The sequence below is a fragment of the Penaeus chinensis genome, chromosome 3, assembly GCF_019202785.1.
Source record: "Penaeus chinensis breed Huanghai No. 1 chromosome 3, ASM1920278v2, whole genome shotgun sequence".
NCBI lineage: Eukaryota > Metazoa > Arthropoda > Malacostraca > Decapoda > Penaeidae > Penaeus > Penaeus chinensis.
In genome coordinates, this window is record NC_061821.1 from 27,541,974 (window position 1) to 27,556,668 (window position 14,695).

The 14,695-nt window shown below is 35.9% G+C and overlaps 1 protein-coding gene across 1 annotated transcript in view; it reads right to left on the minus strand.

Annotated features, from left to right (window-relative positions):
• Nucleotides 1–1,020: 1,020 nt before the first annotated feature.
• LOC125038136 (endoplasmic reticulum mannosyl-oligosaccharide 1,2-alpha-mannosidase-like) overlaps nucleotides 1,021–14,695 on the minus strand; it is a 35,697-nt gene continuing 22,022 nt past the window's right edge. The window contains exons 2-11 of the mRNA XM_047631453.1: nucleotides 12,282–12,407; nucleotides 12,116–12,165; nucleotides 11,881–11,963; nucleotides 11,482–11,661; nucleotides 11,132–11,280; nucleotides 10,062–10,250; nucleotides 9,723–9,910; nucleotides 9,270–9,558; nucleotides 9,003–9,146; nucleotides 1,021–8,793 (exon numbers count right to left, since the gene is read on the minus strand). Of these exons, the coding sequence (XP_047487409.1) occupies nucleotides 8,575–8,793; nucleotides 9,003–9,146; nucleotides 9,270–9,558; nucleotides 9,723–9,910; nucleotides 10,062–10,250; nucleotides 11,132–11,280; nucleotides 11,482–11,661; nucleotides 11,881–11,963; nucleotides 12,116–12,165; nucleotides 12,282–12,407 (1,617 nt within the window). The 3' untranslated portion in view covers nucleotides 1,021–8,574. The remainder of the gene's footprint in view (nucleotides 8,794–9,002; nucleotides 9,147–9,269; nucleotides 9,559–9,722; nucleotides 9,911–10,061; nucleotides 10,251–11,131; nucleotides 11,281–11,481; nucleotides 11,662–11,880; nucleotides 11,964–12,115; nucleotides 12,166–12,281; nucleotides 12,408–14,695) is intronic.

Genomic DNA, 14,695 nt, shown 5'->3' on the forward strand with positions numbered 1-14,695 from the left:
TGATCGGCTATGACCAGGTTGGGCACATAGAGGGTATTGGGCGTGGGACGGCAGTGTTTGACAAGATGTCTTAGCCAACAATTTTGCTACTGACGGGGAGGAGGTTGATGTGGTCAGATTAAAGGGGAGGTCATGTCTAATTTTTGCAACGTTGGAGGGATTCTTACGATGACCTCAAGTAGGAATGGGGTAGCACTATACCGATATCACATCAGAGTCAATGAGGCAAGCGATGAATTCTCCACAATCTGACAATTTTTTACTATAGATAGGGCAGTTTGTTGGGGAGATGGAGACAGTTTCGGTACAAGTATTGAGGGTTGGATGAGGTTCTGCGGAAATGGGGTAACCAGAGAGATCACTTAGAGTTGGTAATGCTATAACTTGGGTTTTGGTTGTAATTGACAAAACGGGAACGATCGGATCGGTTGCGGAAAGAGACTTTGCCTACTTGTTTTTGGAGACTGCTTGAAAGAGAACTATGTTGTCAGAGTACGAAACTGTGGTTCCATTTGGCTGGGCTAAATAGAGTATTTAAGAGGTAGTATTGCGGAGAGGTGGACAATAAGGCTGTAAAGTAGTAATAAGGGAGGATGTAGTGGTTGATGACGGTTGTGGGGGTAGAGGGCATGAAGCTGAGAATGTTGAGAGAGTAGGAATGTCTCCTGGAGGTTGGGTCTCGACTTGGGTGGATGATGTACTAGTAGGCATTGAGGAAGGGGGTTGTAGTTGCAGTGTTCAGAGTCATAGTTAAAGGAGAGCCTGGGGTCAGGGAACTGGGAGAGTGGAGCTATTTGATGGAGGGGCAAGCTCATTGTGCTTCTTGCCCCTGCCCCATGAGGGGCAAGGGCAAGAACCTAAAAAGGGGAATACCATGGCCATGGCTCCCTGAGGCCGTTCAGAACCGATCCAAAGTCAGCCATACGGATCTCGCATCTTAGGATATGGACACAAGTCTTAGATCACACACTCCTACTTTTTGATGCATTGCTATATTAATTGGGTTGTAAAACCATAGGATATTATTCTTCATTTTTATTGAATCATAAAATATATTCAAAATATCATACACTCGTAACAATACTTGCTTTTACCATTCTATCAACAATCAAAATAAAAGTACTAAGCATACACTACATACTTTATTCAGTGTAATATTTACAATCACGAACTCCATCTCTAGTTCAAACTTATAGATGATAAAATATTGAATCATGATGAGTGGAAATGAAAGATTTCTTCCTCATGTCTAGTATACATGAGTCAGGCAACATTAGGGGCCATAAATGACTTTATAATTTCATTTACGGCAAAATACAAAATACAGATGCACTCTTTCATATCTGTATTTTGTTTGGTACTTCTGCATCAGGCACACATTGCTCACAGTAGTATTTCTCTTCTAACAAAAGGCGTAACCTGATAATATCTTGTATGATTCTGAAAATATCTTTACAACATCAAAACACTTCACAAACCGTTACTAAATATAAAGTTCAAAATCTCCAGTTAAAAACACCCACTGAACTATGACAATGGCTATGCAAAATTATAACACATTGTGCTTATTAAATTCTTAACAGAAAGTTTTGACAGTACAAAACACACATACTAAACTTTAAGACTAGGCTTGGTAGTCTTAAACTAATTTACTTCCAACAGAATTTGACAGCAGTGAAGTAGGGATCATTGCTGACAATATCACAATTGTGCACTTTCATAATCAAGATTCACATAATTTAATACAGTAGAAATGCAACTACCAGAAACACTGTTGAGCTAGCAAAATACTTTCCTTAGAGCAATCTATACCAGAATTTTCAAATACTTAAAGGACACACTGAAAATATCACCAATGGTGCATTACAGAAACATCTACAGCAGTAATGGAGAAACTAAACGATAACCACTTAATAAAACTGAACACGCACAAGATTAAATTTCACAAACAGAGATATTATAAAAAAAGAACCTTCATTGTAAACTGTTCATCACAATCTGAAATATATATCTGCTCAGTATATAACAGGGCACAGGATACATCAATCATGTTCATATCTTGTCTGAACGGACTACTAATTATCCCCTAACCCTCACCAATGAAAACTTTGTTACTGAGAAATTAGTAACAATATCAGTGAATCTTCAGATTTTCTATTCATAATATGAACTCTTTGAAAACACACAATCTTTTTTTTTTTTTTTTTATAATCACAGTGGTTATTTGAAAATGCACTAAATCCAGCAAAAATAACGCAAGGAGAACTCTGCATACCTCAGAAAGTTTAAGCCTTATGTACTGCTTCTGAATTCCCAATAGCCAGTCTGCCTATCTATCTATCTACTTATCTAACTACCTATCATCTATTTAATCTAACCATCTATTCTATCTCTATATTAACACATACGTACACAAAAATTGTATGTATATACAGACATACTACGACACACTCACACATGCACACATAAGCAACCACATAAGCTATTTCATAATATATAAGAATGTACACATGCATGCACACACACAAGCTATAAATATGAGTATCTATTCATCTATTTAACAACCAGTCAACCTTCCCCTCAGTTATGCTGGTACTACTTGATAGGCCTTGTGGCCTGCATTCTTTCACATCATTTCATATGACATCACCAACATTCTTTACAAAATTCATATGACAAATGTGCTTTTAGTCTGCTGTTCAAGAGATCTTTTAGTTTTCCCATGGTCAGCTAGCAACACTGAATTCTCCCGAGACATGTGCCAAGCCAACCCTCTGACTCGACTCACACTTTCTTATTAACACTCACTCTCTCTTACAGGCTCTCACTTATCCAGTTTCTCCATACATACATAAATATATACAAATACACTGATGCTGATGGAGATATAGTCACACAACAGATATATCATAATATATGAATTTTTTAACCATTTAACCATAGGTAAATGGATGGGACAACTTTCAGGTTACTTTTCTATTTTTGTGAAAACTAAAGATCTATTCAAAGTAGCAATGCTTGTAAATAAGGGGGGGGGGGGGGAGTTCAAACTAACTTTCTTCAAGACCTACAAATCAATTTAGGAAATATATGTATATACATATCTATATAGTTTATACATACAGTATATGACAGAAAAAAAAAAACAATTAAGTAACACCACTTGCTCTGAAAACTATCAAGGATCATAAAAAATGCAATCCACAATATTATCAAGTCTGAATGTTAGGTCAGATTAAGTTCTAAATGATCCTAGAACAAAACAAACCCAAATGTAATGGAGGTTAAGTTAAATTTCATTTATTTTCATTCCCAAACAAATGCATAAGCTATTAACAATGGACTACCTATACCTTATAATGCACATATACATATACTTTGCATGGTATAGTCAAGCATAACCACCTGATTAGGTAAGAAAAGCAAGAAAAAACAGGAAAAAATGGAAAACAATTCACACAAGGGACTGTCAAGCCAATACATAGAAAACTTTACCAGTTTAGTCTCTAGACCATGCTGAAAGACTAAGCAAAGATGTGATGTGTGAAATTCCACTGTTGTATTGGTCACTTACATAAGTGTTATGAGCACTTCAGAGTAATCACAAACATTCATGGTCTCTTTCACACACTTATAAACCTCTCTATAGTATATACTAAACTTTCATAGACAAAACATCATTCCCATTCCTGAGCATGGCCAGAAAAATAGGATAATAGATCAGTAACTCTATGAAACAAAGTAAACCACTTTGTAACTTGCACTTCACATGTTTTAATGGAGGGATATATGGTTTGTAATTCATTTTCTTCTGTACATAACCTACAATCCACAGAATAAAAACAAATGGCAATATGATTTCTTTAATTCATGACATGTATATATCAATACTGCACTCCATTTGCTCTATGGTTTATCAAGCACAAGATCATTTTTATATTGGCACCATATTGTTAATAATTAGCAATGTATTAACACTGCTATAATAGATTACTCTGATTTAGAAATAATAAAATTTATCATATAATCAAACATGAATTTATCATTATAATTTTATCAATATCCATTGGTTAAATAAGTTACACTTATAATCATATAATAGTTTTTTCAAGGTGATCAGAGGGACAGAGGAGAGAGTGGAAAATAGAAATTGCAAACTGGAAAGAGGAAAGGGGAGAAGAAGGAAGAGAGAAAAGAGGAGGAGAGATAGGGGAACAAGGGGAGGAGGAAGAGAGAGTAAATAAATGTACATAAGAAACCTTACTTTTGCTTATGTCATCTGTTTTACCATAAACAATTTCAGACCATATACCTTCCTAAAATGTGCTGTCATATTTGCATGTATATAAAAATTAATGACGGATTGAAAAAGTTCTTAATGCCCCTTTTGCTGTGTGTGCCACTTACATCTTGACTAAATAAAAATAATTAATGATTAATAAAAAAAATACATAAATATTAATAATAATAATAATAACAATAACAAAACATAAAAACAATAATGCAAATGGTAATAACAACAGTATTAACAAAAATAATAACTAGAACTGTCAACATGCCTCACAATAAAATATGATATAGGCAAAATATTTTTTGTTTTGTTTTGTCTTCCCATGAAAATATCTTTAAAGTTGCAAGGCTAAAAATATTAGTTGTACCATATATTGTAAGGCTTACATCACAAAGAAAACCAACACCAGTATCCAAAAATATAAAATGATCAACTTATCTAGAATGGTACAAATAATGTAACTAATATTCTAGTCAAGTACAACAAAAACATTTCTTCACTGTCAAACTGACTATGAACACATAACTTTCTATGATTAAAACTTTATTCGAAAAGACTTAACTGCTTGAATGGGGCCACACTGAGTCAGCGTCAAATTGAGTTCAAATTCAAGAATTATAGATTTTCAAGCAGTTAACTCCTCTTTATTCAAACAATATTTCCCCCCATGCAGGTTCAGTTAAAATTCAATTTTAGATAATACACCTTATGTTAGATACCTTAAAATGTCCCAGCCTCTAGGTTTAAAAAGAAGCTAATTTTTAAAAATGGAATTCCAATGAAAATTGCCAGAAAAGAATATGTGCAAGCCAATTTCGTATTTTTAGTCACAGAACAATGTATTTTATCTTAAATGGAATTATATCGACCTCAAAATATATAACAAATTTCACTTTTGGCTTGGTTAATAAAATGTACCATACACTGTCAGTCTCCTGAAGAATGAAAACTTTGAAGTACATGATAAACTTTCATGTGTGATAAATATATACATAGCATTTTTATACTTCCCTTTTACATCATTCTTTAACATATCCATCAAGATTATATAAGGTGTAGTGTCCTTTCAAATGATCACAGTAATCTGCAATCTGAAGTTGTTAACAACCATTACAATGACAATTTGATGAAATGAATGCCATTTCTCGATTCTGCAACATTTGTAAACCCCTTGAGAAAAGCAAATTCAAAAACTACAGTTGAAGAATTACTAAAATTCAATTGCTTAAAACTCTGTACTGTCAGTGGTTCATAACACAGCTTACTCTACAAGTACTAAAATCATGAAATTAAGTAGAAAAAACAATACAAAATAAGCCCTTTCTGATGTAAAAATTGGTTTGTCATAACATTTTAACTCTACTCAGTACCAAACAAATACATTCATTAAGTACCACTCATTTTCTATCAACACTTGTTTGACTACATTTAGTGTTTCAATTATTCCTACAATTCCTTGAAATTCCTTTCACTATACATACTAATGTTTTACATTTTCTCATATCTTACGCAACTCTGGTCTCATCTATTGTATTATCTTACAGTAATAAATACTGCACACTTAAAGAAAACTACAAAACAATATTTCTATTATATCTCTTTTTTGTATTATTTTATAGATAAAATGATACAGCATTTTGTACATAAAGGTCAAATCACTCTTTTGTAGCACTATTTAACAAGTACTCGTGTTACATCATGCACACCACCTTCGGCTGTATATTAAACCATGAAGCAATTGTTTGGAGAATCTCCTTGCTGTCCCCAATGCTTAAGGAATGTTGAGGAACTATGAAAAATTAAAAGAGAGGTAGTGATGCTCTAGCACAGCCTTACTAATGATCTAAGGTAATCATCCTTCAATTCCTTACACACCCCAGGCATGTATATTGTTAAATTATCATAAAAACTGCAGCTTCAAATCCTAATCTTTAATAAGTTCTAATGCTTTCAATGGCATCACGATGGTTACTGGCGCCTTGGAACAAAGTCAATAACGGCACTTCCCATTCCATCCCGTGTAAATTCTATTTGCTATATGAATTTAATTGAGGTTCACTGCTTTCAATTTGGGGCCCATTAAATTAAAAGAATCTTTCAGTTAAGCAATAGTCACACTAGTCTTGTCTGTCTAGGGATCCCTGTAGAGAAACATCGTCTCAGAAAAGCCCATAGTGTTTACAGTAATCTCCTGAATCAAGTACACATCAAAGATAGTCGTGGATTCTAAGAGACACTTAGAAAAATCATTCCATTCAGTTTATTAATTATCATATTTCATACAACTGTGCCAGTTACCCCAATGACCCATATTTCAGAAACAAAAAATCAGAAAATAAACCTTAAACAGCGTATTCCGCTGTTAGTGTTATCAATGATGTATAAAAGACATAATTAATCATTGAAAAGAACTAACATTGGGAGGAAGCAAATAAGATATAATTGATTGTGAGACAGTCTTGCCAGCTGTACTATTATACCTTGTGAAAAGGTAAGACTTGCTGATTTCATCCATTTTTGTTATTTTTAACTTTGCTAACATTTGTGGATGGCATTCCATAATTGCTATCTGGCTCTCACTTTAAAAATTTGTCTGGCTAATCTCTGAAATTCTAATGAGGCACCATTGTTAGTTGTATTCATTTCTAAGTGTCACTAAAGCTAATATTATATAATATAATAACTTTTTAAATAGCAAGTAATAAGCCCCATAGTAATTACACTAGTTTTTGTTTTGGCATCATCTTTCCCTCTGTAGCTGGGGTGAAAGACCATCACAGTGGTTCTGTATTAGGCAGGGATTTTCATCTCAGTTCTCCTCACAGCCAGGGAAGTATCCCGCTCTGTAAAGGGATCCCTGGATAGCAAGACTAGTTTGATAGTTAGTTTAGCAGGAGAGTATAATGATGCATGATGCTTAATTTGTGTACTGGTAAAAAATTGACAAGATAGGTTAATGTGAAGTACAGGCTATTCAGAAAGAAAAAATAAATAGAAAAGACAGACAAGGCACAATAAGAGGGTTCAATATATATAATGAAGTGCCTAAACATGAATATCTTATTGAGAAAGAAATCTATGAAAAGGTAAGGCAAAATAAGTAATCAAACAGAATAAAACTGTAGTCATTTCACTGCACATAATGAGAGAAGGTACACAAGTATAATTTAAGGCTTTATTGTTAATGAACACACAGATGTAAAATAAGGAGGCTAGGAAAGATGTGAGAAAGGAAGGGCGAGACTGAAAATGGAGGGAAAGTGTCATACAACAGTTAGAAACTTTTCAGACTTACAACTGATGGATACAATAGCTCCTCTGTTTAAGGGGTTTGGTTGCAGCTTTCACTGCAGCAAATCTGTCCTATGACTTTACTCCTTTTGTATGTGACACTACTACATTTAATTTTCTTGGCCCACCGATGCCTAAAGATAGCATAGCATGAGTTTCAGCTTGATGAAGGATAACTCACAGCTGGTAGTAGATACTACAATAGTTGGTAATTTTTTAGACAAACATGAAGGAATATCTAACTCAAATTTTGAAGACCCTTTTATCACTACATTGAACAATGAGGCACAGAAAGTCTTCTAGTGTCAATTTCATCTGATATATGGAGACTTACTCTCCATCTTCTAATAACTCTCACATCCAAAGTAGCACATATTTCTCTTGCCTTCCCAAGTGATTTTTAAAAGTTGTTCATCAAGAAATTATACCTACAAAGTCTAGACATCTTGCACAGCAACATGTAAATTTATGGAATGGTTCTGGAGTCATTTCTGAACTTTGTCAATCGTGGAAACTTAGTGGTGCAAAGAAATCAATAATTAGGACCCTTGGCAATAGCTTTATTGCCTTATTTTCCAAATTTAGAGAATAAAAATGCTAATATTATCATTTTGGGGTCAAACTGCTACTGCTGTAGCACTTTAGAAAAAAAGAAATGATGAAATATACTCTTAAAAAAATTATATTCTCTTAATGCTTGGATAGATATTAATTTAGTTAACATAATTTATATTATTATAAAACATCACCTCTATCAATTCACAACTTCAAACATTTTCTCCTCACCCAATTCTGGCCTCTGCAGAGGCAGCACCTGAGAACAAACATCCCCCCAGCCTGACCTTCGTGACGCAACTGATTGCATAGTAAATTATTTCTCAAAATACCACTGACTTTATACAACTAAGCCTGGATTGCTTACCCTACTGAAATAATTAAATAGTATGATCTAGTGAAGTATAATATGCTTTCTATGATGACTGATGAGAAGACTAGTGGGTATAAATAGGTAGTGGATGTGCTTCAGAATTGAAGACCCACTTGTCTACACTAAAAGCATTCTGATCCTCCATAAACAGGAGGTAAAGATATTTAAGTGTCTCCCCTAGGAAGAAAGATTCCATCTTGTCTTTTGGTTTTGTGTCTATAGTACTTCTGACGTTGCCAATGGAAGTGTATCCATTTTCTACCTTGCAGTAATTTTCTATGCCCTGTAAAATGAACAAAAAAATATAATAATGTGCAGGTGACTGCTAATGATATACTCGTACTGTGCAAGTCTGGACAATGATGATAACTCTGAGAATGAAAAGTATAAATCATGCACTTCTAAGTCCCACTAGCAATAAAAGTTGCAGCATAATTATCACTACAGATTAATAATCAACATCTTTTTTATATCTAGAATAGTCAAACTTACCTGAAACATTTGCCATCCCCAGTCCTGGAAAGTTTTGTTTCCTGTTAGGTGATACATGTACCACAGTGATTCTACAGTTTCTGGACGGAGGAGGTAGTGTGCGTCATTGCTCTTTACAAAGAAATCTTCATTCGTACTTGTGGGCTGTAAGAAGAAAACAGTATCTTAGAATCACTGGATTCTAAATACTTTCTACTCAGTTACACTAGTGTTTCAAAATTTCTGAAATTTTTTATACCTGAACATTTTTATCTTAGTGACACTCACCTGCGTATTATAGTAAGTAATTTCTGGGGCCAGGTTCGTTGGTTGACGAAGCCAAGTTAGTGTACAAGTATACATCAGATCCTCTGCTATCTTCATATGGTGTTTTGGCATTCCATAATGAACTCCAAGGGCTAGAGTGCCTGGGAGATAGCAAGTCAGCTCATCCATCTTATTGACAAAATTTTTACTACCATGAAGCTCGCCAAAGAAAAGAAGGTTACTGGGTTCTGTCCTTCTCGCTAACAGGTGCTCCATGCCGGCCACACTCTCATTGTAATCATCTCTTAAGCTGTAGATGAAGAAGTACATTAGAAGCATATATAGGTAATTCAGGTCATTCATTACCAGATATACCTGGGCCTTTAGTAGGAAAGCATTTTAGTAGAAAAAACAAGATTTGTGATTATGGCAGCTTTCTTTTATCATAATTCAAACTGCAACCTTAGTACGTACAAGTCTCTCGTACGTCCTGTCTGGATCCACTGTTTTAAGAGATACTCATAATAGGTGTCTCCTCTGGCTCCCAAGGTGATGGTCGAGTGTGCACGCCACTGTCCCGTCTGAGCATTAATGAAGATGGGAACGAGTCCTTCCGTCTTTGGTAGTTTATGGATGTGATCAGACACTAAATTCACTTTTTCCTGAAAATATATATTTAGTATTTAGTTTGCAATAGAGGAGTAGAGACATCTGCATTAATTACTTTTTTTTTAAGGATTTTTCTTTTATTCTGAACCCCAACAAAAGTCAACAAAATATAAATATTGCACTATATATAGTAATAAGAATTACCTCATAAATGGGATTTCCAGTAACACGAGACAAGTCTCTGAATTCCAGCTGAATTGTTGTAACTTCTGAAGTTGAGGAATCTGGGCCCCATTTTGGGTTTGAAGCTTTTCGTGAATACAAGTTGACGTCTGCAAAGGGAACTCCAGATCCACTATTGAACCCAGCAATTAGTCTATCGCCTATGTCAACCTGAAATTTTAAGACTATCATTAGCATTTTCTTTGCTTCTTTGTTCTTCTTAGGGATTACCTATGCATTTTACACAGTAAAAATGTCCATATGAGGCAAAACAAAAATCATAAATCAGTTTAACATCTGTCTGCAATGGCACTGTTACTGATGCAAATTATTTTTCTACTCTAATTCTTGGGTAATATAGAGTGAATCCAAAGAAATCAATACAACTTTCCAACCAGGTATGATCCTTTAAATATCAAATCAAATTTCATCTAAATGCTGACATTTACTCTCCTAAAACCTATCACTCTTATTCCATGAACACCGAGTGCTGCAGTTGATATTTAGAGAAGTTTCTATTGAGAGCCTTTTCTCCATAAAACAGTGAAATTGCTATGTGGCTATGGTGTAAATTAAATAACTAGTGCTAAACAAAGTTAAATTCATATATACCTGAACATGCACTCAAAGGATTAAACCACCAATTCCCTTAGGGGTTTGGGGGAAATCATACTCCACAAGGGATAAATAATCCTAACTTCAAATCGCGTATTCATGATGAACAGCGTCCCTCTTCATTACTTTTCTATTATGAAAGTATATCATCCAGGGCAAATACAAGTTCTAAACACAAGAAAGCAGTCTAAGGTTAAAAAATCACACTCATTATAGATAAATCAATCCAATATGAATCACTCTCTCAATTACTCATTAAGATAAATAAGAGATAGAAATCTAAATGATGTAAGAATATAGGGGTGTTAATTTTTTAAAAACTAATACTTAAATTACAATATAGTTCACAAACATGTCAAACATTTTCTTCCATTACATTAAATAACACCATCAGAAATATTAACCATAAAATAATCTCGCTGAAACTTCCAACTTACAGCTTTATCGAGGAAGAGTTGGTCGTTAGTAAGGTGATATGTTGAAAGAAGGCCTCCTAATATGCGAATGGTGGATTCAAACAAGTTAACATCTTGGTTTATATTGAAGTTCAGTTGAGTTGCAACCCACTCACGAGCCTCATTAAATTCTGGAATAAAAGTATACAATCTTTTCTTTCTTTTTTTTTTTCAATAATCCTATAAAGAAACATTACACTAGATAACAGATTTTTTGGTCAATAATTCAGTCTATGGGTGGTTTAAAAGACCTCAATAAATCCATTATAATCTTGAAACATCACTCACTATGAATGTGCAAATTAAAAAAAAAAGGTAATATAGAAACATACCATCTTTAAGATCCATAATCCACAGTGTATCAAGTGCATCTATCAGTGTCAGCCCAAGTCTAAACCAGTCATTACTTGACCGTGACAAGGGTTTAAGATGGTCATGACCCCATGCATAGGTCTTGTAACCTTTCCAGGCATGCTTCATTGCTCCAACAACAGCTTCTTGTCTTTCAGATCCTAAAAAAGAGATTGGGTGAATGTTTTAGATAAAGTCTTCACTGCCTGACATTCAAGAATATACTAAATTATTTTTTAACAAACCAGAAAATTCTGAACATATTCATGTGGCTCATGTAGTCTCTATATATGTTATTTCTTCTACTTATCACAAAAGTATCAGTGGAATAAATGCATATATCACAAAATGACAGTAATAGTGCAGCTGGCTGAACTAACTCTTTCGTGGGGGTCCAGGGGGAGGAATTATCTGGTCAGGTCCTTCCTTCTTGACTTCTTCCTCGACATTTGCTTCATTTTCACTAGATTTAAAAGTAGTTTTAAATTATATTCTAACTTCAAATTCTTATCATATAATAGTAAAACAAAAGCTACATGTAAGACACAGAAGTTATAAAAATAAAATAATAAACAGAATTGCCAAGCACATTTAATGATCAATAAGCTAACTTACATTACTTCAGGTTGGGCAACTGCTGGAGTTGGAGCTATCACGACGTTCTCCTTTAACAATAACAAAGAACATTTACTACATAGGAATATATTTTGGAACATAAATAAGCACACATTATCATCAATATGGAAATCAGTAAATCATAACACAAGCTGCCAGTACTTACATGAGAAACAGCAGGGGGTGCCGAGGGGTCAGCATGACTAGCAATTACATAGATGAGGGCCACCAGGGCCGCTACTCCTAGCATGAAGAACACCACACGCTGCAGGCGTGGCAGCTGATTCCACCGCTGTAATGAAATAGGGCCATTGTTACACCATTTCATTCTCTGCTTATATTCACTTCTTTTAAAACTACAAGCATCTCATATATTGTAAAGGGAGAAAGGGAGGGAGGGAGGGAAGGAGGAGGAAGGATAAAGGTATATATATATACCTATATCATATTACATCATATTATATATATAAAGAGAGAGAGAGAGAGAGAGAGAGAGAGAGAGAGAGAGAGAGAGAGAGAGAGAGAGAGAGAGAGAGAGAGAGAGAGAGAGAGAGAGAGAGAGAGAGAGAGAGAGAGGAATATCAAATACATAAAGCCTGATGCATCTTAAGGAGCCCGTTAAACAGATAATATAAATCAGGGGCATCAATTGGGGGGTGGGGGGGGGCTGTGTCTGCCCCTCTCAAAGTCTGGCATGCCCCCCCCCCCCTCCAAGGGCCACAATTTCTTACTTTTTAAAAATACATTAGACAAACAGATCCCGCTATTGCTTACAAAAAAAAACTAGAGCAGCTTTTCTTCCCTTTTTTTTCCTCTTCGCTCGCCAGGCTACCTTTGACCCCTTGAGAAAAAGCTGAAATGAACCTGAATTCAATAAACATGAAAAACACATCAGGCCAAAATATCGAACCTCAAATACAGTTTCAACGAGCGGAAGGCGTGACGTGCAAAGCCGATTGGGCCGTGCGTTTCAAACGGAGACAGTTAAGCTTCTAATATTACATTTCAGAATAATTGCAAGTTGTCATAAAAAAAAAAAAAGTCACAAGATCACGTCAGGCACCTCGACACACAATATCGTTGGTTACTTCTTTCGTTGTTTTTTTTGATTAATTACTTATATATTTATTAATTTATTCACTGTGACGAGCACTTCAATCCCGCACGTCACCAAGGAAATGCAACAATTACTACAAAGGCAGTAAATGAAGAACAAAAAAAATGGCTGCACGTAGACCGATGCGTGGGAAGGGGAAGGGGGGGGGGAGGGGAACAAGTGCTGAGAACGTGTTGGTCCCGTTATAATGAACGCGTTTAACAGTGAACTATCTTATTTAATCGCCCCACTTTGTGCGTATAGCCCAGGTTCCGTTCGCAAGACTCAAACCAAAGCATGTATTACAGCATATATCCTACGTACAAGCACCACAGTTATGATAAATAACACAAAAAAACGAGCAATTAATTGCGAAATATGTAGAAGTTAGAGCTAACGTCTAAAAATAGCAAAAAAAAAAAAAAAAAAAAAAAAAAAATGAGGCCCCGTAAATATCAATCGCACTGGCGAACGGGCAGGCGAAGCAAATCGAATTGGACACGAGATGTCATGAATTGTGGAAAGATTTCGCGTCGGGCCGAGAAATGTCGTCGGAATCCGGCAGCCAATATGCCACGTTCATATCCGGCTGCGCGGCGCTCCGACACATCTCTCCATCGCGTTGTCTGTCCACATGTAATCTCATGTTTAATAACTAATGATGAATGATTATTGTTTAATATTTAAAGCTTACTGTATTATGACTGACGAATGCTGATAAGGATAATCATATATCTAATCATTTATTTACATTTGAAGGTGGAAGAGGAGGTAACGGAGGCGATGATAATGCAATTAGCTTCCTTAATTTCCTTTTACAAGTCGAGTGATTGCACGTCATAGGAGGTGGAAAAATCTCCATCCTTAAGATGCTATCCCAGTTCCCATGAACTTGTGTGGCAACAGACGGACAGAGTTCATGACCTTGTACGTTATTTGATCATTCGTGAGCTGGGTTATTACACACTGCATACTTACACATGGTTAGCAACTAGCTAATGCAAGGGCATCAAACACTGAGACAGAGGGAGAGGGAGAGAGAAAAGAAAGAGGAGATGGTGATGGAAAGGGAGAAGGGGGATGGAGGAGAGGGAATGGGAGAGGGAGAGGGAGGAGAGGAAAGAAAGGAGGGAGGGCGAGAGGGGAGAAGATGGGAGAGGAAAGAGAAGGGAGACGAGAAGGAAGGGAAGGGAAATGAAGGAAGACGAGAGGGAAGGGGAGGAAAGGGAAGGAAGACGAGAGGGAAGGGGAGGAAAGGGAAGGAAGACGAGAGGGAAGGGAAGGGGAGGGAAGGGAAGGGAAGGGAAGGGAAGGGAAGGGAAGGGAAGGGAAGGGAAGGGAAAGGAAGGGAAGAGAAGGGAAGAGAAGGGAAGAGAAGGGAAGGGAAGGGAAACGAAGGGAAGAGAAGGGAAGAGAAGAGAAGAGAAGGGAAGGGAAGGGAAGGGAAGGGAAGGGAAGGGAAGGGAAGGGAAGGGAAGGGAAGG